Source organism: Pristiophorus japonicus, chromosome 9 (genome assembly GCF_044704955.1).
Source record: "Pristiophorus japonicus isolate sPriJap1 chromosome 9, sPriJap1.hap1, whole genome shotgun sequence".
In the NCBI taxonomy this organism is placed as follows: Eukaryota; Metazoa; Chordata; class Chondrichthyes; family Pristiophoridae; genus Pristiophorus; species Pristiophorus japonicus.
Genome location: NC_091985.1, coordinates 102392434 through 102419779, shown reverse-complemented (window position 1 = coordinate 102419779; position 27346 = coordinate 102392434). Strand labels below are relative to the sequence as shown.

The following is a 27346-nucleotide window of genomic DNA, read 5'->3' as shown; positions in this document are numbered from 1 at the left end:
GTGGGAGAAGCACAAGTGATTGGTGGAGGAGTGGAAAGGGAGACGCTGAGGTCATGTCTCCAAACCCCCCCACTGCAAATGCAGCTCTTGGTGGCTCCATCCCTTCCAACCAATGTCCTATCAGCCACCATATCCACCCAAAGTAAAGGAAAAAAGAGTTAAAGGGGAACAAGCAGCTGAGAAAACATAGACTGAGAAACAACAGCATGACAACATCACAGACAAGCAAGAAAGTGACCATATTCTCCAACTTACCATGGGCAACACCACAGGAGATCGACGTGAGTGTGTGTGAATACTAATGAAGGATTAGATGTCCTGAAATGGCTTTAATTTAATCTTGGGTTTCAATAATGCCTCCAAATCAGAGAATCGTACAGCATAGAAAGCAGCCATTCGGCCCATCGAGTCTGCGCCATTGTAACAAAACGCAATCCTAACCCGACCTGGCGGGAAGCACTCTGAGCGAGACTGGACACTTAAATTAACATGTTTAAATCTGGCTCCCACAATAATATTGGTTTAGGAAACCCAACAGCGAAACCGTGACAGGCGGTGACAGCTACAGAAGGTAAGTTTGTGCGCCAGGAGGAATATGAGTGCACCCTCCGACCCCTCAAGGAAATCTTTGGCCTCCCTTCTGCTGATCACAACCTCTCTCTGTCTTCCCACTGCAAACCTCTGACCCTCAATCTGCAGCCTGCCCCTTGTCAAATTGGTACCTGCAGTATGCATGAATTCTTAAAAAAGGGCAACTCCCAGAACATGTAAAGTATGTCATCAGCATTGCATTCTGATCTGTGAAAAATGTTTTTGCAACATATAATCAATTGGTTGTGCATATAATGGAATATATATTCTATTACATAACATAAGAATTAGGAGCAGGAGTAGGCCATGCGGCCCCTCGAGCCTGTTCCCCCATTTAATACGATCATGTCTGATCCGATCATGGATTTAGTCCACTTCCCTGCCTGCTTCCCACAACCCCTTATTCCCTTCTCAGTTAAGAAACTGTCTGTAAAGTCCTTGCTCTACAGTATGAAACCACACGAGGCACATTCTGGGGACAAGGTCACTCTGTGACCTTAACTCTTCACTCCAAAGACGATGACCCTGCTGGGACCTCCCTTTTTAAACCTGTAAGATCAGGTAAGGAGTGTCTCCCACAAGTTCACCCCTTGTGGTCAAAGTGTGCATCTAGGTTGAGTGTCTACAGTAATACAGTGGTGTTACATTGTGGTTACATACATGACACTTTCTATCTCTGTCTTAAATTTAGTCAATGTCCCAGCTTCCACAGCTCTCTGAGGCAGCGAATTCCACAGATTTACAACCCTCAGAGAAGAAATTTCTCCTCATCTCAGTTTCAAATGGGTGGCCCCTTATTCTAAGATTATGCCCCCTAGTTGTAGTCTCCCCTATCAGTGGAAACATCCTCTCTGCATCCAGCTTGTCAAGCGCCCTCAATCTTATACATTTCGATAAGATCACCTCTCATTCTTCTGAAATCCAATGAGTAGAGGCCCAACCTACTCAACCTTTCCTCATAAGTCAACCCCCTCACAGAAACATAGAAAACAGGTGCAGCATTAGGCCATTCGGCCCTTCGAGCCTGCACCACCATTCAATATGATCATGGCTGATCATGCAACTGCAGTACCCCATTCCTGCTTTCTCTCCATACCCCTTGATTCCTTTAGCCGTAAGGCCCACATCTAACTCCCTTTTGAATATATCTAACGAACTAGCCTCAACAACTTTCTGTGGTAGAGAATTCCATAGATTCACAATTCTGAGTGAAGAAGTTTCTCCTTATCTCGGTCCTAAATGACTTACCCCTTATCCTTAGACAGTGACCCCTGGTTTTGGACTTCCCCAACATCGGGAACATTCTTCCTGCATCTAACCTGTCCAATCCCGTCAGAATTTTATATGTTTCTATGGGATTCTCTCATTCTTCTACGTTCTAGTGAATATAATCTTAGTCGATCCAGTCTTTCTTTATATGTCAGTCCTGCCATCCCGGGAATCAGTCTGGCGAATCTTCGCTGCACTCCCTCCATAGCAAGAATGTCCTTCCTCAGATTACGAGACCAAAATTGTACACAATATTCAAGGCATGGCCTCACCAAGGCCCTGTACAACTGCAGTAAGACCTCCTTGCTCCTACACTCAAATCCCCTAGCTATGAAGGCCAACGTGCCATTTGCCACCTTCACCACCTGCTGTACCTGCATGCCAACTTTCAATGACTGATGTACCATGACACCCAGGTCTCGTTGCACCTCCCCTTTTCCTAATCTGTCACCATTCAGATAATATTCTGCCTTCCTGTTTTTTGCCACCAAAGTGGATAACCTCACGTTTATCCACATTATACTGCATCTGCCATGCATTTGCCCACTCACCTAACCTGTCCAAGTCACCCTGCAACCTCTTAGCATCCTCTTCACAGTTCACACTGCCACCCAGCTTAGTGTCATCTGCAAACTTGGAGATATTACATTTAATCCCTTTGTCTGTCATTAATGTATATTGTAAATAGCTGGGGTCCCAGCACTGAACCTTGCGGCACCCCACTAGTCACTGCCTGCCATTCTGAAAAGGACCCGTTTATCCCAACTCTCTGCTTCCTGTCTGCCAACCAGTTCTCTATCCATGTCAATACATTACCCCCAATACCATGTGCTTTAATTTTGCACACTAATCTCTTGTGTGAAACTTGTCAAAAGCCTTTTGAAAGTTCGAATACACCACATCCACTGGTTGTCCCTTGTCCACTCTACTAGTTACATCCTCAAAATTCTAGAAGATTTGTCAAGCATGATTTCCCTTTCATAAATCCATGCTGACTTGGACCGATCCTGTCACTGCTTTCCAAATGTGCTGCTATTACATCTTTAATAATTGATTCCAACATTTTCCCCACTACCAATGTCAGGCTAACCGGTCTATAATTCCCTGTTTTCTCTCTTTCCTTTTTTAAAAAGTGGTGTTACATTAGCTACCCTCCAATCCATAGGAACTGATCCAGCGTCTATAGAATGTTGGAAAATGACCACCAATGCATCCACTATTTCTAGGGCCACTTCCTTACCTACTCTGGGATACAGACTATTGGGCCCTGGGGATTTATCAGCTTTCAATCCCATCATTTTCCCTAACACAATTTCCTGACTATTAAGGATTTCCTTCAGTTCCTCCTTCTCGCTTGATCCTCGGTCCCCTAGTATTTCCTGAAGGTTATATGTGTCTTCCTTAGTGAATACAGAACCAAAGTATTTGTTCCATTGGTCTGCCATTTCTTTGTTCCCCATTATAAATTCACCTGATTCTGACTGCAAGGGACCTACATTTGTCTTCACTAATCTTTTTCTCATCACATATCTAAAGAAACTTTTGCAGTCAGTTTTTATGTTCCCTGCAAGCTTACTCTCATACTCATCCCCGGAATCAACCTAGTGAACCTTCTCTGAACTACCTCCATAGCAAGTATATCCATTCGTAAATAAGGAAACCAAAACTTACGCAGTATTCCAGGTGTGGCCTCACCAATACCCTGTATAATTGTAGCAAGACTTCCCTGCCTTCATGCTCCATTCCTTTTGCAATAAAGGCCAAGATTCCATTGGCTTTCCTGATCACCTGATGTAGCTGCATATTAATCTTTTGTGTTTCATGCACAAGTACCCCCAGTTCCCGCTGTACTGCAGCACGTTGCAATTTTTCTTAATTTAATTAATAACTTTCTCTTTGATTTTATTTCTACGAAAGTGCATGACCTCACACTTTCCAATATTATACTCCATCTGCCAAATTTTTGCCCAATCACTTAGCCTGTCTATGTCCTTTTGCAGATTTTTTGTGTCCACCTCATACTTTGCTTTTTCTCCCATCTTTGTATCGTCAGCAAACTTGGCTACGTTACACTCGGTCCTTTCTTCCAAATCATTAATATAAATTGTAAATAGTTGGGGTCACAGCATTGATCTCTGTGGCACTCCACTAGTTACTGATTGCCAACCAGAGAACGAACCATTTATCCCGACTCTCTGTTTTCTGTTAGTTAGCCAACCCTCTATCCATGCTAATATATTAACCCAACCCTGTGAACTTTTATCTTGTGCAGTAACCTTTTATGTGGCACCTTGTCAAATGCCTTCTGGATGTTCAAATACACCACATCTATTGGTTCCCCTTTATCCATCCTGTTCGTTACATCCTCAAAGAATTCCAGCAAATTTGTCAAACACAACTTCCCCTTCATAAATCCATGCTGACTCTGACTGACCGAATTTTGCTTTTCTAAATGTCCTGCCAATACTTCTTTAATAATAGACTCCAACATTTTCCCAACCACAGATGTTAGACTAACTGGTCTATAGTTCCCTGCTTTTTGTCTGCCTCCTTTTTTAAATAGGGGCGTAACATTTGCAATTTTCCAATCTGCTGGGACCTCCCCAGAATGCAGGGAATTTTGGTAAATTACAAACAATGCCTCCACAATCCCTGCCGCTACTTCTCTTAAGACCCTAGGATGCAAGCCATCAGGTCCAGGGGATTTATCTGACTTTAGTCCCATTATCTTACTGAGTACCACCTCCTTAGTGATGGTGATTGTGTTAAGTTCCTCCCCCCCCCCCCCCCCCCCATAGCCCCATGACTATCCACTGTTGGGATATTGTTAGTGTCCTCTACTGTAAAGACTGATACAAAATATTTGTTGAGAGTTTCTGCCATCTCCATGTTCCCCATTACTAATTCCCCGGTCTCGTCCTCTAAGAGACCAACATTTCCTTTAGCCACTCTTTTCCTTTTTATATACCTGTAGAAACTCTTGCTATCTGTTTTTATATTTCGTGCTAGTTTACTTTCATAATCATTTCTTCCCTTTCATTATCATTTTTTTAGTCATTTAAAAGCCTCCCAATCTTCTGTCCTCCCACTAGTTTTGGTCACTTTGTGTGCCCTTGTTTTTAACTGGATACCGTCCTTTATTTCTTTAGTTAGCCATAGATGGCTATCTTTTCTTTTGCATCCTTTCCTCCTCACTGGAATATATTTTTCTTGACAGTTGTGAAATATCTTCTTAAATGTACTGTTCATCAACAGTCCTACACTTTAATCTATTTTCCCAGTCCACTTTAGCCAACTCTTCCCTCATACCTTCATAGTCTCCTTTATTCAATTATGGTGTAGTGATCATAGAGATTCCTTCTTGGTTTTACACTTGATTACCTTGCTAGTTTCACTAAAAGTACTAATTAAAGTCTGTTAATGTATTGTTGCAAAACAAAGATAATGAAATCTAAAAGTTTTGAACTGGAAGTAAACTTGGCTGAAAAGCTAAGCAAAACTTTCAACTTGCCACTGTGGGAGAAATGTGATCTTTTTGTCTACACAAATTATTTTTAATAAATTAAGTCATACTTTGCTAAGTTGTGAGTAAGTGTGTATCTTATTGAACTATTGAACAGAATGAGTAACTTACTCAATGGCGAGATTATAGTTGAACTGCAATTTCATTCTATGATACAATTGTTGCTTGCTGCTTCTTATGTTAGGTTACGCATGTGGAATACTAATGCTTTTTTTGGTGAATTAGTTGGGGGTAAGGAACTTAAATTGTCAACATATAACTGGAGGACAAAGATTGCACCAGAAAAGCAGTGAGATCTCACGTGGTGTGGAAATTTCTCACTGTTCAGTGTGACACTGAACGGGTAAGACACTGATGATGATGAAGACACTGAGCTTTTGGAACATGTGTGGTGGAGTGTCAGGAAGCAAGGCCTTGCTGAAAGATTCAAACTCCAGGAACAGAGCAGAAGGCATGCCTTACACCTGAGGCAGATTTGTGAGGAAAAGTGGCTGGAGGAATTTGTAAAATTGGGTGACTAATTTTATGGGTCAACTTAAGTGTTTTACTTTCCAGAATTTGATATTTTATGTATATTATTTTTAGGGATATACAGTGGGGTGAGTGGGGAATGAACATGGCAACTCAAAGGAGTCTCAGTTTTTCTTCAGAGATCTGATTAGGTGTTTTTATGCTGGTTGCTGCCTTAAATTCTGCCCTCTTGAGCATCCCTGATTATAACTGCTCAACCTTTAATGGCCGTGCCTTCAGCTGCCTGGGCCCTAAGCTCTGAAACTCCCTCCCTAAACCTCTCTGCCTCTCTACCTCTGTTTCCTCTTTAAGATGCTCCTTAAAACGTACCGCTTGGTCAACTGCCTTAATTTCTTCTTGTGTGGCTCGGTGTCAAATTGATTTGTTTTGTCTTATAACACTCCTGTGAAGCGCCTTGGGACATTTTACTACATTTACTACATATAAATTCAAGTTCATTTTAAAAATTATGAATGGAGATTGTTTATAAATCTTAAATCAATTTTTTGTTAGTGACTTTTTAATAAAATATATAAGCAGTAGTTTTTAATTGGAATTTCAGTGAGGCAGTCAGCATGGATACACTGGATAATTTATGGACAATTTGCCAGATGCAATACTTTTAATTGTGTAGGTCATCCTTACAAATAACTTTTTACGGTTAATTAGAAAGCATGTTGCAGGCAGGGGTGTGCTTGCACTGAGGGTATTTTATGTGGTTTATTGAGGCAGTGTGGAAACCATAAATACTTTTTTAAAATATTAGTAGTTGTGGTATATCAAACATGGAACCATTCCGTGTGCATGCACAGTGGAAAATTAATCATTCTCAGTGCCAACATTTTGTAGGCAAACTTAGGCTATGTTATTAGTTCTCATTTCAGAAAGAAGCCAATACAAGTGTCTTGTGAATGTGAATCACAGCATGAAAATTCTGTTTTAAAATGCTACTACGAAATGTTGGCACTGAGAATGATTAATTTTCCACTGTGCGTGCACACGGAATGGTTCCATGCAATTCATACTATTATCCTGGAATCTTCGCAGAGTAAATTGCAATGGCATGCTATTGGTCCCCTGACAACATCTACTGTTTCTGTGATGAGCAGAACTGTAGTGTGGTAGCATAGCCTTATTTAGTTGGCACCCACCATTTAATTAAATCATGGCTGATGTGTACCTCAATTCCATTTACCTGCCTTTGTTACATCAATCTGTCTTGAAAGCTCCAATTGTCCCAGCATCCACAGCCTTTTGGGGTGAGAATTCCAGATTTATACTGTCTTTTGTGTGGAAAAGTGCTTCTTGATTGCTGCTGAATGGCTTAGCTTTAAATTACGATTATGTCCCCTTGTTCTTGATTCCCCCACTAGTATGGCTCAGAGACGTGGACCATATACAGTAGACACCTCAAATCGCTGGAGAAATACCACCAACAATGTCTCCGCAAGATCCTGCAAATCCCCTGGGATAATAGATGCACCAACATCAGTGTTCTTGATCAAGCCAACATCCCCAGCATCGAAACACTGACCATACTCGACCAGCACCGTTGGGCGGGTCACGTTGTCCGCATGCCCGACACAAGACTCCCAAAACAAGCGCTCTACTCGGAGCTCCTACATGGCAAGCGATCCCCAGGTGGGCAGAGGAAATGTTTCAAGGGCACCCGAAAAGCCTCCTTGATAAAGTGCAACATCCCCATCGACACCTGGAAGTCCCTGGCCAAAGACCGCACTAAGTGGAGGAAGAGCATCCAGGAGGGTGCTGAGCACCTCGAGTCTCGTCGCTGAGAGCATGCAGAAAACAAGCGCAGGCAGCGAAAGGAGTGTGTGGCAAACCAGGCCCCCCACCCACCCTGTCCTTCAACGACTCTCTCTCCCACCTGTGACTGTAATTCCCATATTGGACTGTACAGTCACCTGAGAACTCACTTTGAGAGTGGAAGCAAATCTTCCTCGATATCGAGGGGCTGCCTATGATGAGGAGAGGAAATAGTTTCTCTGTATCTACCCTATATCTATCAGATGAGATGTTAAATCAAGGCCTCGTATGTAATCTCAGGTGGATGGAAAAGATCCCATAGCACTATTTTGAAAAAGAGCAGGGTGCCCTGGTCAATATTTATCTTTCAACCAACATCACTAAAACATCTGGACATTTATACCATTGCTGTTTGTGGGCCCTTGCTGTACACAAATTGGCTGCGCGTTTCCTGCATTACAACAGTGACTGCACTTCAAAAGTACTTCATTGGCTGTAAAGCGTTTTGGGACGTTCTGAGGTCATGAAAGGCGCTATATAAATGCAAGTTCCTTCTTTTAACATTTAAAAACTTCATAAGAAATAGGAGCAGGAGTAGTTCATTCGGCCATTCGAGCCTGCTCCGGCATTCAATAAGATCATGGCTGATCTTCTACCGCAACTCCATTTTCCCGCCCTATCCCCATATCCCTTGATTCCATTCATATCTAAAAATCTATCAATCTCAATCTGAGATCAATACTCAACGCCTGAGCATCCACAGCAGTCTGGGGTAGAGAATTCCGAACACTGTGTAAATAAATTTCTCCCCGTCTCAGTCCTAAATGGCCAACTTCTTATTCTGAAACTATGACCCCTAGTTCTAGACTCCCCAGCCAGGGAAAACATCCTTCCAGCATCTACCCTGTCAAGCTCCTTAAGAAGTGTACATATTTTGATGAGATCACCTTTCATTTTTCTGAACTCTAGGGAATGTAGGTCTATTTTCCTCAATCTCTGCTCATAGGACAATCTCCTATCTCAGGAATCAGTCTTGTGAACCTTCGTTGCCCTCCCTCTTAGGCAAGTATATCCTTCCTTGGGTAAGGAGACCAAAACTATATCCAGTACTCTTGGTGTGATCTCAACAAGGCCCTATATAATTGCAGTAAGACTTCTTTACTCTTATACTCCAATCCCTTTGTAATAACGGCTAACATATCATTTGCTTTCCTAATACTAAAGCAAAATACTGTGGATGCTGGAATTTGAAATAAAAACAGAGAATGCTGGAAATTTCAGTTAACGTTTTGGGTCGATGACCCTTTGTCAGAACTGAGGGGACCCGAGTAGGACTGGAACAAAGAATGTTCCACATATCCCACGAAAGTTCACTTTTCGTGGGATATGGGGAACATTCTTTGTTCCAGTCCTACTCGGGTCCCCTCAGTTCTGATGAAGAGCCGTCGCCCCGAAACGTTAACTCTGTGTTTCTGTTCTCAGATGCTGCCTGACCAACTGAGATTTCCAGCATTTTCTGTTTTTATTTGTTTTCCTAATTGCTTGCTGTACCTGCATGCTAACTTTCTGTGATTCCTGTACAAGGACACCCAGGTCTCTCTGAATACTAACATTTCCGATTGTATCTTTTCTATTTTTCCAACCAAAGTGGATAACTTCACATTTCACCACATTATATTCCATCTGCCACATTCTTGCCCACTCACTTCCCTTTTCTATATCCCTTTGCAGCACTTCGGTCAGATCACCTATACTCAAGGAAATACAAGCCAAGTTTATGCAACTTGTCTCCGTATTTTAATCCGCTAAGCCCTGGTATCATTCTGGTGAGTCTATGCGATACCATCTTCAAAGCCTTGTTCTTGCTGAGGTGCGGAGCCCAAAACTGAACACAGTACTCCAGATGGGGTCTGACCAAGGCTGTATACAACAGAGTAGGACTATGTTTGTGTGTGTACTAGGCCCATGCAGCAGAGCCTGGTCTCCAGTCGTCTTGAATCCCCTTGCCACTGGACCAAGACCTTGCTCTGTCAAGCCCGTGTGGTAGCTGGTGTGCAACGGCCACCCCACGATAAAAGAATTTGTGCATAGGCATCTTCCACCCTTCAGAAAGAAGTTCAGGACCTGGAACGTCAGGAGCCTCATGGACAATCCCAACAGCGACAGACCGGAACGCCGTACTGCTATCGTTGCTCGGGAACTCGGACGTTTTGACATAGTCTCCCCGACCAGTGGAAACAATCTCTCTGCCTCTATCTTGTCTATCCCTTTCATTATTTTAAATGTTTCTATAAGATCGCCCCTCATTCTTCTGAACTCCAACGAGTAAAGACCCAGTCTACTCAATCTATCATCATAAGGTAACCCCCTCATCTCCAGAATCAGCCTAGTGAATCGTCTCTGTACCCCCTCCAAAGCTAGTATATCCTTCCTTAAGTAAGGTGACCAAAACTGCACGCAGTATTCCAGGTGCAGCCTCACCAATACCCTGTACAGTTGCAGCAGGACCTCCCTGCTTTTGTACTCCATCCCTCTCACAATGAAGGCCAACATTCCATTTGCCTTCCTGATTACCTGCTGCACCTGCAAACTAACTTTTTGGGATTCATGCACAAGGACCCCCAAGTCCCTCTGCATCGCAGCATATTGTAATTTCTCCCCATTCAAATAATATTCCCTTTTACTGTTTTTTTTGTTCCCAAGGTGGATGACCTCACATTTTCCGACATTGTATTCCATCTGCCAAACCTTAGCCCATTCGCTTAACCTATCTAAATCTCTTTGCAGCCTCTCTGTGTCCTCTACACAACCCGCTTTCCCACTAATCTTTGTGTCATCTGCAAATTTTGTTACACTACACTCTGTCCCCTCTTCCAGGTCATTTATGTATATTGTAAACAGTTGTGGTCCCAGCACCGATCCCTGTGGCATACCACTAACCACCGATTTCCAACCCGAAAAGGACCCATTTATCCCAACTCTCTGCTTTCTGTTAGCCAACCAATTCTCTATCCATGCTAATACATTTCCTCTGACTCCGCGTACCTCTATCTTCTGCAGTAATCTTTTGTGTGGCACCTTATCGAATGCCTTTTGGAAATCTAAATACACCACATCCATCGGTACACCTCTATCCACCATGCTCATTATATCCTCAAAGAATTCCAGTAAATCTGTGACCTAACTCCATATACCTGCTTTCTCCCCCTATCCCTTAGGTTAGCCAAAATCTATCAATCTCAGTTTTAAAATTTAAAATTGACCAGCATCAACTGCTGTTTACAGAAAGAGTTCCAAACCTCTACCAACCTTTGCATGAGGAAGTAGTTTCTAACTTCACTCCTGAAAGGTCTGATTCTAATCTTTCAGCTATATCCTCTATTCTTAGATTCCCCAACTGGCAGAAATAGTTTCTCTCTCTCTACCCTATTACTTTCCCTTAATATCTTAAACTTTGATCAAATCACACCCTAATCTAATAAATTCCAGGGAATACAACCTTAGTTTCCATTTAGGCAATCCCATGCTTGAAGTTGATATTTAGAGTTACTCTGTTCTATCAAACTGGTTAAGTAGTACAAACCAATTTGAGAAACAAACTTCAGTCCAATAGTTGAACGTACTCCTGTTGCAGGATCTATAGGGTAGACTTTCTTATATGGATGACTGACAGGCTCAGCATACTTGATTTGTGCTGTGCTCCTCAGTGAAGGAAGGAAGCCGATCATGTGATTTTTATGCCCAGCACCATTTGCAAGGCCCATCTACTGGTTGGGCTTTGCACTGGAAAGGAGAGCAGGAAGATAGAGCACAGTTGCAGGCATGAGAGAATTGCAGCTCAATTTCTAGTCACTGGCCTCAAGATTGTCTGAGGGGAGGTTAAAGAAGATTAAGTACTTGACTGCAAAGTCTTTGGGTTGTCCCCAGAATCACTGCACAACCTCTACTCTGCAGGGCTCCTGATACCAGCTCTTGAGCCAGGTTTCTTAGGGCATAAGATCTCCAGCCCTTTTTCCTCTTCACTGTGCCTAGGGAATGCCAAAGAAGAAAATTCACCCTTACAACTTGTGACTTTCAAAAAGGCTCCAGACTTTTCCATTCCTAGACATACCTGTACACAATCTATGATAATGATGCAAGAGTGAAACTCTATAAAGAATATTCTTGTCATGTAGTATACATATAAGCTAGTGTCTGATTACTTTGGAGTTTCACGCTATCTTCTTTTGGTTGCCCTGCGATGGGCATCCCGCTCTGACCATAGGAATTTGTATTGTCAGGAAGCAGCCCCTGCAGAAATGATCAACAGGACATCTATTCCAGATTTTATGCAAAGCTTTAGGGACTGCTTGCACTCGCTCACTCTCTCTATCTTTTAATTTTGCAGGTCTGACAGATGAAAAAATAAAGGCGTACCTATCCAGTCATCCCCATGTACTCGAAGAATTTGTGGCGGACAGTGTTGATGCTGAAACAGTGGAGAGATGGCTGGTGACTAAAAAGGACAAACAAACAAGTAAGCTTACTGTTCTACTCTAGTTATTGAGGGGTTATATTTTTCGTATAATCAGTTTATGTAGTGGAATTTCTTATACACAATGTTTTAGCTTCATTGTTAACTAATATATGCTCTACCCAGCTGTTGATCGTTCTGGAAAATGTAGACTTGTACAGGTATAGTCTAGTTGTAATGTTTTCTAACCTTTGTCATGTATTTAACTGTCGTGGTAACCCATGTATAAACTGACCTAAGTTGTACACCGTGAGAACATTGACCACTCGGTGATGAACTTGTGGGAGACACTCCTAACCTGGACTTTCAGATATAAAAGGGGAAGCTCCACCCACCTTCATCACTTCAGTGCTGGCTAATAAAGGTTACTGGTCACAGAGTGACCTTCTCTCAAGTATGGGCCTCGTGTACATTTATACTGTATAGTAAGGACATATTGGCGACGAGAAACTGGGATTTAAACCATGCGAGCATGGCCACAAGCAGCACAGATGAGGGGTACTGTGTTGGTGATGATTGGGACGATTTTATTGAGCGACTACAGCACAGTTTCGTCACCAAGCAATGGTTGGGACAGGATTCGTCCAACAAACGCAGGGCTCATCTGACGGTTTGTGGATCCAGGACTTACTCCCTGATGAAGGACCTTCTAGCGCCAAAGAAGCCGGCAGACAAGACTTTTGAAGAGCTCAGTAAGTTGATCGGGGAACGCTTTAAACCGGCGAGCGGCATGCACATGGCGAGACACCGGTTATACATGTACCGGCGGCGAGAAGGGCAAAGCGTTCCAGACTTCGTGGCAGACCTCCGACGACTGGCGAGCCTATGTAAGTTCCCAGATGCATGCAGAGCGGAAATGCTGCAAGCTTTTTTTATTGAGGGCACCGGGCATGCTGGGGTTTTCAGGAAACTGATTGAGACCAAAGACTTGACCCTGGAAACGGCGGCTTTGATGGCCCAGACATTTATCTCCGGGGAGGAAGAGACCAGAATGATGTTTGACAAAAATCTTGGTTTAAATGCAGCAAATGGACAGGGAGTCAACATTGTTAACGAGGCACACAGTTCTCCAGGCAGACGGGCAATCGGACATGCCCGAGCATGTAGTCGAATGCAAAGGAGGGAATTCAACAATGGCTAGCTGAACGGCGATTCATGCCATCGCAAGGGACAATGCGGCCAGTAATGGGGCCATCAACACCTGTCAATGGTGCGCTTAAGGACAGTTCGAGACAGTCAGACGATCGACTGGTAATGGACCTTTTGTTTCCAACAACAGCTCACGTTGGAGGTGTGGAGGCAAACACCCAGCCAGAGCTTGCAGATATCAGCAATATACCTGCAGAAACTGCAACGTCAGCGGTCACTTGGGGCGCATGTGCAGGAAGCCTGCAGCCAGGTTGATGTACGAGGAGGACGGGCCTGATGTAAGCCCTACAAGACCAAATCAACACTGGGGGAAATCGCTGGAAGCTGAAGTTCAGCGAGTTCATGTGGAGCATATATACAGTTCATACATCAGGACGCCACCGGTAATGATGAAAGTGCTCCTCAATGGCATCCCAGTATCAATGGAGCTAGACACAGGGGACAGCCAGTCCCTGATGAGTATCAAACAGTTCGACAAGTTGTGGGCGTCCAAGGCCAGGAGGCCAAAATTATTGCTGATTGACGTACAGCTACGGACATATACAAAGGAAATCATTCCGGTGCCAGGCAGCGCCATGGTAGTCGTGACCCACAAAGATTCGGAGAACAGATTGCCACTCTGGATTGTCCCGGAGGGCGGTCCCGCACGACTGGGGAGGAGTTGGCTTGCTGTCATGAACTGGAAAAGGGGCGATGTCAATGCAATTTCTTCTGTGGAGCGAATATGATGCTTACAGATCCTGGAAAAATTTGACTCATTATTTCAACCCGGCATTGGCACTTTCATGGGGATCAAGGTAGTGATTCTCATAAACCCGGACGCCAGGCCAGTACACCACAAGACCAGAGCGGTGCCGTACGTGATGCGGGAAAAGTTAGAAGGTGAATTGGACCGCCTGCTGAGGGAAGGCATCATCTCGCCAGTTGAATTCAGTGACCGGGCGAGCCCGATTGTGCCGGTGCTCAAGGCGGATGGGTCGGTCAGGATATGTGGTGATTACAAGGCCACCATCAATCGGGTGTCACTCCAAGACCAGTACCCGCTACCGAGAGCGGAGGACCTCTTTGCGATACTATCCGGTGGCAAACTTTTTTCAAAATTGGACCTGACCTCAGCTTACATGACCCAGGAGCTGGCGAGTGAGTCGAAGAAGCTGACCACTATCACAACACACAAGGGGTTGTTTGAGTACAACAGATGTCCGTTTGGGATTCGCTCGGCCGCCGCGATCTTTCAACGAAATATGGAATGTCTCCAAGTCGATTCCAAGGACAGTGGTTTTTCAAGACGACATCCTCATCACGGGTTGTGATACTGAAGAACACCTCTGCAACCTGGAAGAGGTGCTACGCAGACTGGACCAGGTAGGTCTGCGAGTGAAAAAGGCGAAGTGCGTCTTCCTAGCTCCAGAGGTAGAATTCCTGGGGATGAGGGTCGCAGCAGACGGGATCAGACCTCCTTCGTCCAAAACAGAAGCGATTCAGAGAGCACCCTGACCCCGTAACACGATGGAGCTGCGTTTGTTTCTGGGGCTCCTGAACTATTTTGGTAACCTTCTTCCCAAATTGAGCACGCTGTTAGAGCCGATACACGTGCTCCTACGCAAAGGTCGCGAATGGGTCTGGGGGGGACAGCCAGGAAAGGGCTTTTGATAGAGTACGAAATTTGTTACGCTCCAACAATCTGTTAACGCTATATGACCCATGCAAGAAACTCGTTTTAACGTGCAACGCGTTGTCCTGTGGTGTTGGGTGTATGCTGCAGCATGTTAATGCCAAGGGTCAGTTACAGCCGGTAGCTTATGCCTCCAGAAGTGTGTCCCAGGCAGAACGGGGCTACGGGATGGTAGAAAAGGAAGCGCTTGCATGTGTCTATGCTGTAAAAAAAAAAATGCACCAGTACCTGTTTGGCAGGAGATTTGAGCTGGAGACAGATCACAAACCCCTAACGTCCCTTTTGGCCAACATAAAGGCCATAAATGCAAATGCATCGGCCCGCATACAGAGGTGGACACTCACGTTAGCCGCCTATGAATATACAATTCGACACAGACCTGGCACTGAAAACTGTGCCGATGCACTCAGCAGGCTCCCACTAGCCACCACCAAGGGGGCAAACGAGCATGCTGCTGAGATGGTCATGGCTGTTGAAGCTTTCGAAAGCGAAGGCTCACCTGTGACAACCCGTCAGATTAAAAAGTCTGGACAAATAGAGACCCGCTACTGTCTTTAGTCAAGAAATGTGTCCTGAATGGGGACTGGGCAGCCACGTACGGGGCATGCCCTGAGGAATTTAAACCATTTCAGAGACGCAAGGATGAACTCTCGATTCAGGCCGATTGCCTACTATGGGGAAACTAGGTAGTCATGCCCCAGATGGGCAGAGAGATTTTCATCAGAGAACTCCACAATGAGCACCCGGGCATTGTGATGATGATGAAGGCAATTGCCAGGTCACACGTTTGGTGGCCAGGGATAGATGCAGATCTGGAACTTTGTGTTCGCAAGTGCAACACGTGTGCCCAGCTGGGCAATGCGCCCAGGGAAGCCCCCCTTAGCCCCTGGTTCTGGCCCGCCAAGCTGTGGTCACGTATTCATATGGACTACGCAGGTCCTTTCATGGGAAAAATGTTTTTGGTTGTAGTAGACGCCTACTCCAAATGGATCGAGTGTGACATTCTCAATTCAAGCACATCCTCTGCCACGATAGAAAGTCTACGGGCAATGTTCGCCGCCCATGGTCTACCGGACGTCTTGGTCAGCGACAATGGCCCGTGCTTTACAAGCATTGAATTCCAGGACTTCATGGCAGGAAATGGTATCAACCATGTCAGAACGGCATCGTTCAAGCCGGTCTCAAACGGCCAGGTGGAATGAGCAGTGCAGATAATCAAATGGGATGCTCAGAATCCAAGGGGGTTCCCTACAAAGCCGCTTATCACGCCTCCTGTTGGCCAATAGATCCGGACCATACTCGCTCACAGGGGTCCCACCCGCAGAGCTGCTAATGAAAAGGACGCTCAAATCCAGGTTATCCCTTATACACCCCACCATGAAATAAATTGTTGAGAGCAGGCGCCAGTTACAATGTGACTACCATGACAGGAATGCGAGGGCGCGATGTATCGATGTCAATGACCCTGTCTTTGTCCTCAACTACGCTGCAGGGCCCAAATGGCTCGCAGGCACTGTGATTGCCAAAGAGGGGAATATGATTCTGGTAGTTAAGCTTACCAATGGACAAATCTGCCGCAAACACGTGGATCAAACAAAAAGGAGGTTCAACAACCCCATAGATGAAGCAGAAAAAGAACACGATGTAGAGTTCACTCCACCACAGGTGACCGAACACCGGAACCAATTAGAGAAGAGCCCAGTCAGTGTGGGCAGTCCGGACAGGCCTGAGGCACAGCAGACACTCAAGCCAGTGCCCAACAACCGGAACCCCAACTCATGCACTCTACAAGGGAGCGTAAACCACCAGAGAGACTTAACCTGTGGTCCCAATAAGACTTTGGCGGGGAGGTGATGTCATGTATTTAACCGTCATTGTAACCCATGTATAAACTGACCTAAGTTGTACACCATGAGAACATTGACCACTACGTGGTGAACTTATGGGAGACACTCCTAACCTGGACTTTCAGGTATAAAAGGGGAAGCTCCACCCACCTTCATCACTTCAGTGCTGGCTAATAAAGGTTACTGGTCACAGAATGACCTTCTCTCAAGTATGGGCCTCGTGTGCATTTATACTGTATCGTAAGGACATATCCTGAACCTATTTTCTATGTTTCTATTAACCTTAACGATTGTATTTTCACATGCAAACCTGCAAGCACGACGCACTCACTCTTGGAGCTTATGACCTAGGTTTCTGTTTTAATTAAAGGCAATATGGAAGATTTTCAACATGGAAGAAAGTAGTTAAAGAAATAATAATTTAATTTAAATTACTGTAATGGAAAGCGACTCAAACGTAATGTGTTTTTTGCTGCATTATAAACATAGACATAGACATAGACATAGAAACATAGACATAGAAAATAGGTCCAGGAGTAGGCCATTCGGCCCTTCGAGCCTGCACTGCCATTCAATGAGTTCATTGCTGAACATGCAACTTCAGTATCCCATTCCTGCTTTCTTGCCATACCCCTTGATCCCCCTAGGAGTAAGGGCTACATCTAACTCCTTTTTGAATATATTTAGTGAATTGGCCTCAACAACTTTCTGTGGTAGAGAATTCCACAGGTTCACCACTCTCTGGGTGAAGAAGTTTCTCCTCATCTCGGTCCTAAATGGCTTACCCCTTATCCTTAGACTGTGACCCCTGGTTCTGGACTTTCCCAACATTGGGAACATTCTTCCTGCATCTAACCTGTCTAAACCCGTCAGAATTTTAAACGTTTTTATGAGATCCCCTCTCATTCTTCTGAATTCCAGTGAATACAAGCCCAGTTGATCCAGTCTTTCCTGATATGTCAGTCCCGCCATCCCGGGAATCAGTCTGGTGAACCTTCGCTGCACTCCCTCAATAGCAAGAATGTCCTTCCTCAAGTTAGGAGACCAAAACTGTACACAATACTCCAGGTGTGGCCTCACCAAGGCCCTGTACAACTGTAGCAACACCTCCCTGCCCCTGTTCTCAAATCCCCTCGCTATGAAGGCCAACATGCCATTTGCTTTCTTAACCGCCTGCTGTACCTGCATGCCAACCTTCAATGAAAATGTAGATCAGCATATATTGAATCAATCTAAGTTTTATGTGACAGTACACCCTTATTCTGAAGACTTTTTGTGTGCACCATACATTTTCCCCTGCATTTTCTTCAAATTTGTTTACTCAATATGCATTGAAGTGTGAATACACCAAGTAAAAATATAAATGAAATGAAACCATTTTCTCCATGTGATTTACAGAATTTATTTTTAAATGCAGACAGTGTATCACTTTACTCTACACTCATTTCTCCCCTGCAGCGTTTGTTGTTTCATTTTCCTTGCTGCTGTACTTTCCTTATTTGGTCTAACTATTCTCTCCTTTGTTTTTTTTCTTTACTTTTGGCTTGAGATAGTGAGTAGCAACAGAATGACCACTGAAATAATATGGAAATTTTAGGAACTATTTTGGAAGCTCTCCCTTAGCATAGAAATCCTAGAGAGACAAATTTGTACGAAAACAGAAGTCTTTTTGGAGAATTCCATTGAATTGGGAGCATTTTGTTTTGTGCTTTGTGGTACAGTATTTTCTAGACTTTTTCTAGAGCAAGTATATTGCATTTAATTGAAATTATTTCTTATATTTTCAGAAGTTAATTCAACAAGGTGAATTTTCCGCCATCTCATTTCTGATTATATTCTTGCTAGTACAAAAGATTTTATAAGCAAGTAAAGCATTGCAGAATTTGACGAATATTTTTATTTTAGTTTGTCAAAATGCTTGAAATATCAAGTAATTTAGTCTTTTAAAGAGAGTATTTCTGTGTGGCCGATTACACACACACACCGTAAGTTCCGCTATCAGTCCGAGGCTAGGCATTGTGGGATATTCAGAGGGCAATGCATTGTTGTTTGCTTAAAATGGCAATGTCTTCTGAACTGATTAAAAAAAATAAAAATGACATTTAAAAAAAAAAATGCAGTTTTAAGCCCTTAACTGCTCTACTGTCTTCAAAAAAAAATAAAATTTTGAAAAAAAATTCCCAAATGGGAGTTTTCAGTTCTTAAAGCTGAATTCTCTATCGCGCTTCAAAAAATGGGAAAAATACTTCAGCACTAACGCAAAAGGCTTCCAAAACCAGGGAAGGGGCACCCAGGGTCTCGCATGCAGCACTAAAGCTTTGTGCAGGGGGGTCAACACTGGCCTTCTACCCACAGGGGCCAGGAGGCCTTCGACAAAGAGCAATGTGGAACCAGATCACCTAGGCCGTCACTCCCATTGGTATCTCCCCCACCACCTGGCTCCAGTGTCCAAAGAAGCTTCATGACCTCAGCGCAGTGGTCAGGGTCAGTGAATGCATCCTCAAAAGCTATCTCCTACCAACTGCATCACTAGCTTCACACACTGCTCGATGAACGACTCCCTTCGCCCCCCCCTCCCACCCCTACCAACAATCACGGGGCACACCTTCCATTCCTAGCTACACCTCACCCCCTTGGAGGAGACGGTGCTGGCCATTCTTGACAGGGGCATGGCTGAGCTCTTGACCAGCTACAGAGCTGAAAGGATTCAAGATGCTGATATCTTCAGTTATCCTTCTCGCATGCACCTCTTGCTTTCCCGCCCTCACCACACAACAACTCCTACCCTTGTGCTTTCCTCAAATGACACACCCAAGAAATGTAGCCTGCATAGCTAGTGGTTGACCAAGACGGAGAGGAGAATGAAGAAGAAACACCATCACTTGATTTCACACTCAGTCACCAGGTCCTCAAGGTCGACCAGCAAGGTCATTTGCAGTGTCCCCTACTGAAACATAGAAAAATAGAAAACATAGAAAATAAGTGTACGGAGTAGGCCATTCGGCCCTTCGAGTCTGCACCACCATTCAATAAGATCATGGCTGATCATCCACCTCAGTACTCCTTTCCTACTTTCTTTCCATACCCCTTGATCCCTTTAGCCGTCATTGCCATATCAAACTCCCTCTTGAATATATCTAACGAACTGGCATCAACAACTCTCTGCGGTAGAGAATTCCAGAGGTTAACAACTCTGAGTGAAGAAATTTCTCCTCATCTCGGTCCTAAATGGCTTACCCCTTATCCTTAGACTGTGACCCCTGGTTTTGGACTTCCCCAAGGCCCTGTACCACTGCATTAAGACCTCCCTGCTCCGATATCAAATCCCCTAGCTATGAAGGCCAACATGCCATTTGCCTTCTTCACCGCCTGCTATACCTGCATGCCAACTTTCAATGACTGATGTACCATGACACTCAGGTCTTGTTGCACCTCCCCTTTTCCTAATCTGTCGCCATTCAGATAATATTCTGCCGCCAAAGTGGATAACCACACATTATACTGCATCGCCATGCATTTGCCCACTCACCTAACCTGTCCAAGTCACGCTGCAGCCTCTTGGCATCCTCCTCACAGCTCACACCACCACCCAGCTGAGTGTCATCTGCAAACTTGGAGAAATTACACTCAATTCCTTCATCTAAATCATTGATGTAAATTGTAAATAGCTGGGGTCCCAGCATTGAGCCCTGCGGCATCCCACTAGTCACTGCCTGCCATTCTGAAAAGGACCCGTTTATCCCTACTCTCTGCTTCCTGTCTGCTAACCAGTTCTCTATCCACGTCAATACATTACCCCCAATACCATGTGCTTTAATTTTGCACACTAACCTCTTGTATGGGACCTTGTCAAAAGCCTTTTGAAAGTCCAAATACACCACATATCCACTCTACTAGTTACATCCTCAAAAAATTCTAGAAGATATGTCGAGCATGATTTCCCTTTCATAAATTCATGCTGATTTGGACCGATCCTGTCACTGCTTTCCAAATGCACTGCTATTTCATCTTTTATAATTTATTCCAACATTTTCCCCCCTACTGATGTCAGGCTAACTGGTCTATAATTACCCGTTTTCTCTCTCCTTCCTTTTTTTAAAAAAAAGTAGTGTTACATTACTTACCCTCCAGTCCATTGGAACTGATCCAGAGTCGATAGACTGTTGTAAAATGATCACCAATGCATCCACTATTTCTAGAGCCACTTCCTTAAGTACTCTGGCATGCAGACTATCAGGCCCCGGGGACTTATCGGCTTTCAATCCCATCAATTTCCCTAACACAATTTCCTGACTAATAAGGATTTCCCTCAGTTCCTCCTTCTCATTAGCCACTCGGTCCCCTACTATTTCGAGAAGGTTATATGTGTCTTCCTTCGTGAAGACAGAACTGAAGTATTTGTTCAATTGGTCTGCCATTTCTTTGTTCCCCATTATAAATTCACCTGAATCTGACTGCAAGGGACCTACGTTTGTCTTCACTAATCTTTTTCTCTTCACATAGGTATGGAAGCTTTTGCAGTCAGCTTTTATGTTTCCAGCAAGCTTCCTCTCATACTCTATTTTCCCCTTCCTAATTAAACCTTTTGTCCTCCTCTGCTGAATTCTAAGTTTCTCCCAGTCCTCAGGTTTGCTGCTTTTTCTAGCCAATTTTTATGCCTCTTCCTTGGATTTAACACTATTCCTAATTTCCCTTGTTAGCCACGGTTGAGCCACCTTCCCCATTTTGTTTTTACCCCAAACAGGGATGTACAATTGTTGAAGTTCATCCATGTGATCTCTTAATGTTTGCCATTGCCTATCCGCCGTCAACCCTTTAGGTATCATTCGCCAGTCTATTCTAGCCAATTCACGTCTCTTATCATCGAAGTTACCTTTCCTTAAGTTCAGGACCCTAGTCTTTAAATTAACTGTGTCATTCTCCATCCTCATAAGAACTCTACCATATTATGGTCACTCTTCCCCAAGGGGCCTCGCACAACAAGATTGCTAATTAGTCCTTTCTCATTACACATCACCCAGTCTAGGACGGCTAGCCCTCTAGTTGGTTCCTCGACATATTGGTCTCGAAAACCATCCCTAATACACTCCAGGAAATCCTCCACCGTATTGTTACCAGTTTGGTTAGCCCAATCAATATGTAGATTAAAGTCGCCCATGATAACTGCTGTACCTTTATTACACGCATCCATAATTTCTTCTTTGATGCTGTCCCCAACCTCACTACTACTGTTTGGTGGTCTGTGCACAACTCTCTCTAGCGTTTTCTGCCCTTTGGTATTTTGCAGCTCTACCCATACAGATTCCACATCATCCAAGCTAATGTCCTTCCTTACTATTGCGTTAATTTCCTCTCTAACCAGCAACACTACCCCACCTCCTTTTCCTTTCTGTCTATCCTTCCTGAATGTTGAATACCTTGGATGTTGAGTTCACAGCCTTGGTCAACCCGGAACCATGTCTCTGTAATCATAATTATATCATATTCATTAATAGCTGCCTGCGCAGTTAATTCGTCCACCATATTACGAATACTCCTTGCGTTGAGGCACAGAGCCTTCAGGCTTGTCTTTTTAACACACTTTGTCCCTTTTAGAATTTTGCTGCAATGTGGCACTTTTTGATTTTTGCCTTGGGTTTCTCTGCCCTCGACTTTTACTTTTCTTCTTTCTATCTTTTGCTTCTGCACCCATTTTACTTCCCTCTGCCTCTCTGCATAGGTTCCCATACTCCTGCCACATTAGTTTAACCCCTCCCCAACAGCATTAGCAAACACTCCCCCTAGAACATTGGTTCCGGTCCTGCCCAGGTGCAAACTGTCTGGTTTGTACTGGTCCCACTCTTTCCCCCCCCCCCCCCCAGAACCAGTTCCAATGTCCCAGGAATTTGAATCCCTCCCTCCTGCACCACTCCTCAAGCCACGTATTCATCTTAGCTATCCTGCCATTCCTACTCTGACTAGCACGTGGAACTTATAGCAATCCTGAGATTACTACCTTTGAGATCCTACTTTTTAATTTAACTCCTAGTTCCCTAAATTCAGCGTGTAGGACCTCATTCCATTTTTTACCTATATCGTTGGTACCTATATGTACCACGACAGCTAGCTGTTCACCCTCCCCCTCCAGAATGCACTGCAGCCACTCTGAGACATCCTTGACTCTTGCACCAGGGAGGCAACAAACCATCCTGGAGTCTCGTTTGCGGCCGCAGAAGCGCCTATCTATTCCCTTTACAATAGAATCCCCTATCACTATAGCTCTCCCACTCTTTTTCCCTGCCCTCCTGTGCAGCAGAGCCACCCCTGGTGCCATGGACTTGACTGCTGCTGCCTTCCCCTGATGAGTCATCACCCCCAACAATACCCAAGGTGGTGTATCTGTTTTGGAGGGAGATGCCCGCAGGGGACCCCTGCACTACCTTCCTTCCACTGTTCTTCCTGTTGGTCACCCATTCCCTATCTGCCTGAGTAACCCTTACCTGCGGTGTGACCAACTCACTTAAACGTGCTATTCACGACATCCTCAGCATCGCGGATGCTCCAGAGTGAATCCATGCGCAGCTCCAGTGCCGCAATGCGGTCTGACAGGAGCTGCAGCTGGATGCACTTCCTGCACACGTAGTTGTCAGGGATACTGGAAGCGTCCCTGTCTTCCCACATAGCACAGGCGGAGCATGACATGGGTCTGGGCTCTCCTGCCATGACTTTTAACCCTTAGATTACTTATTTTGGCAACAATGACAAGGTTTCTTACTGCTCAGAACAAGAAGGAAGATAAATAAAAAGAAAACTACTCACCACTCAACCAGCCAGTCACTTACCCTCTTGGCTGTGACGCCACCCTTCGATTACTTTTTACTTCTTTCTTAGTTCTGACCCAGCTGCAGCTGGCTGCTCGACTGCCGCTGATCCCCGGACTCCCGCTGAGCCTTTATAGGCCGCTCCTCGCTCCACCTCCGGCCGCTGCTCAACCATCCACCAGCCGATATGCAGCCACGGGGGAAGCACTGCGTAACATCGGTAGGATAGGCAAAAGCAGACACAAGACAGTTACCGAAGAGAATGCATAAGGATGATGAGTTGATTTCTTGATGACATCTTGGATGGATAGATGCATAAAGTTGGATTGGAAAGTTGCTTTGTGGTGACATTTATTTCAGCATTGTGGCCAAGAGGATGCTATGATGGACAGTAATACAGGGAAGGTAAGGTTTGGGACAAATGTTGAAAGGGGAATTGGGTTGTGGTCACTGGTATCGCAGGCGGATCATTCCATCCCGGATATCCCGGCCAGAAAGGGGCTGCTTGGTTGCATCCTTCCTTGTGCTTCCTCTTCTGCATCTTTTTTTTCCCTCTGTGAGCAGATGTTATAAATCTGAAATACAAGCATAAAATGCAGGAAATACTCAGTAGGTCAGGCATCCTGATCTGAGACGTGAACCTCTGTTTCTCTTTCCACGGATGTTGCCTGACCTGAGTATTTGCAGCATTTTCTGTCTTCCTTTGCCTTCCGAGGCTTTGCAAGCGTCCAGCAACACTCCCTACACACTTGGGGAAAAAACTTTTAACATGTATTCCAGCAAGCCACTACTTCAGTAAAACAAAAAAATCCAGTTCAAAAGTTTAAATGCAAACTTACCTGAAAGATGTGTGTCCGTTTAAGAGATGCTGACAGCGTTTGAGTCTGTCGAATGCTGGCTTTTCATGGTGAGCTTAGGACCCAATGCTGAACTCCACACTAAGGTCCAAGTTCACCGAGGTGCCATTAATTTGGCGTTGCCGCTGACTGATGTCACCCTCTCATTAATTTAAATTTCCACAGCTATCGTTTTTACCGTCAGCGCTGCCCGCCCTAGGAAAATGGTGGACGCCAAAGGACCCACCACCAGTTGGCCAGAAAGTGGTGGCTGCCGTGTTTTTGCAAAATGTTGTCGGTAACAGGTGGCGTAAAACATCCTAATTTTTAGCCCATAAACTTTTATCTGAGATTATTCATTTTACGGATTCTTGTTCTTTCTTAACCTGTCCTTTATTGGCATTATAATAGTAACTGCTTCTTTAAGCATTGCGACATCTACAAGAGATTTTCCGCTGGTTTTGTGTTGTTATGTCTTTGGGTCAGAAGCTGAGGATGTACAAAATTGTAATCTTCACACAAGATTTTTTTGAAGTCTTTGCCAATTTGACTAGATTTTTTTTTAGATCCACATGATGGTGATAAAATCCATTAGATATGCAGTGCCTTCATCCTGCCCAACTTGTGTTTTCATATAATTCACAAATTGACAAAATTAGTACAGTAACCTGGAGTAACTACCGTATATACTCGCGTATCCTGCGATCTCGCGTATCATGCGACCCCTAAATTTTCGTCCCCAAAACATGATTTTACCATATATCTCATGTATCATGCGAGTCACTTTTTTGAGATCGAATACAGACCTTAACATGAAACATCGAGTGGATTCTGCTGTGAAAGCTGTTCGCGAATCGAACACCGATACAGCAATCGTTCCAGCTGGCTTGACTGGCGTCGTTCAGCCACAGCCTCTACTGTGTTTGCGGGTAAAAGAAGCATGGGCTGAGATAGATGGAGCCTCTAATAATGCAGCAAACTTCAGAGGGAGTTGTGGGTGGCGGAGTTCGGGTCGGTGGGGGGGGTGAAGAGGAGGTCGGGTTGGGTCACCGGGGGGAAGCGGAGGTCGGGTTGCCGGGTGGGGGGGGGGAGTTGGGGGAGCGGAGGTCGGGTCGCCGGGGTAGGGAGAGCGGGGGTCAGATCGGATCCGGTCCGGTCTCTTTCCTCCCCCCCCCCCCCCGACCTCGGCGATTCTCTCTCCCCCCCCCGACCTCCGCGACTCTCTCTCATCCCCCCCGATACAGTACAAGCGACAATAGACGCTGCAATCCAGCCCAGGAGATACCTGCCGAGATTCAGCGTGGATACGGTCTGCTTAACAGCCTAACAGCCTAATCTTGGCCAGCACTTCACACCCGCAAATTTTGTATCTCGCGTATCATGCGACCCCCCCAAATTTAGGTTACAATTTAGGTCTTCAAAAGTCGCATGATACGCGAGTATATACGGTACATAAATGGAGAAAATGTGTACCAAAATAGTTCGATGTCCTTCGGACTGTAGGGTCCACATAGCATTGAATTACTTAAGTAGAAATAGGAAGTGTTGAAATTGCACTGCAGGTGAATCAGCATTAGAAAGCTAGTTTTTACATTTTGTTTGTCGTTCCTTTTATTTCTTGGCACTGAATTGTTGATTTTGTTCCTGTGTTCCTACTGATATACAAATGTAGGATTGCTATTGTTTAAGAAGGCTCACATTGAATTAAAAGTGGTTAATCTGAGAGGGATATTTGCATGCAGCAAAAAATGTTGATTGCCTGAATGCTCAGTTTGGTATCAAAAAAACAAATTCAGAAAGCCAGCTTGTCAAACATTATTCTGAGAGAACTGAATGTCTTCTCTTCTAAACGCTGCAGTAACTAGTATTGGATATTGGCAGCAGACCAGTTCCAGTTCTTCTGGTGCTATGATATGTGAAAGTTGCACTTTAAACTGGAATATATAAAAAGCCCGTAACTAGCCCAGCCTAGCCAAAATAGAGAGATCAACAATGTAAGTCACCCAAAACTGACTATACAGTTTATTGGTAACAAAACTAAAAAAAAAAATTAGAAAAACATGGAAGGAAATACATAGAAGTTACAATATGGAAACAGGCCATTTGGCTCAACCAGTCTCTGTCGCCATTTATTTCACAAATAGTTCGAATCGTATTTACCCACCCTGTTCCAATATCTCTTCAAACACTTTTCCTTCATCCACCTATCCAATCTACTAACCCTGGAAATTAATTAATTAATTAAATTAATGAATTAATAAAACAAGGTTAGAGAAAGCAGGGCAGGTGTTGTGTCATAACTGCAGCATGTGGGAGCTGGCAGAGAACATTGCAATCCCCAGCAGCCACATCTGCAGTAAATGTCTGCAACTCGAGGAACATCGGCTCAGAATTGTTGAGCTAGAGAATGAGCTGCGAGGGAGTTACCTGGACACTTTGCTCCAGGAGGCAGTCATATCCTTAAGGTTAAATAGTACTTTAGAGTTAGTCAATGGTCAGGGGCAGGAGGGTGTGTGACTGCGAGTCAGGAAGGTAAGGGGACCCAGGATGCAGTGATGGAAGGGCCTCAGCCCTTGACCCTGTACAACAGTTACGAGGTACTTGCTCCCTGTATGGATGAGGAAAAGGACTGCAGGAAGGATGGGCAAACTGACCACGGCACCGTGGTACAGGGAGCCATAAAAGTGTGGGGGGTGGGGTGGAAGAAGGAAGGAATGTAGTAGTGGTAGGGGACAGTATAGTCAGGGAGATGGATACTGTTCTCTGCAGTCGCGACAGGGAGTTCCAGTGGTTGTGTTGCTAGCCCGGTGCCAGGGTTAAAGATATCACCTTCGGCTGGAGAAGAACTTGGAGTGGCAGGGGGAGGATC

General features: G+C 44.6%; 1 protein-coding gene across 4 annotated transcripts in view; it reads left to right on the top strand.

The window, feature by feature from the left end:
- Window positions 1-27346, top strand: part of pde10a (phosphodiesterase 10A) — a 662262-nt gene that overhangs the window by 199209 nt on the left and 435707 nt on the right. For all 4 annotated transcript variants that reach the window (XM_070889659.1, XM_070889660.1, XM_070889658.1 and 1 more), the window contains exon 2: window positions 12045-12173. In XM_070889659.1, coding sequence (XP_070745760.1) covers window positions 12045-12173 — 129 coding nt within the window. The remainder of the gene's footprint in view (window positions 1-12044; window positions 12174-27346) is intronic.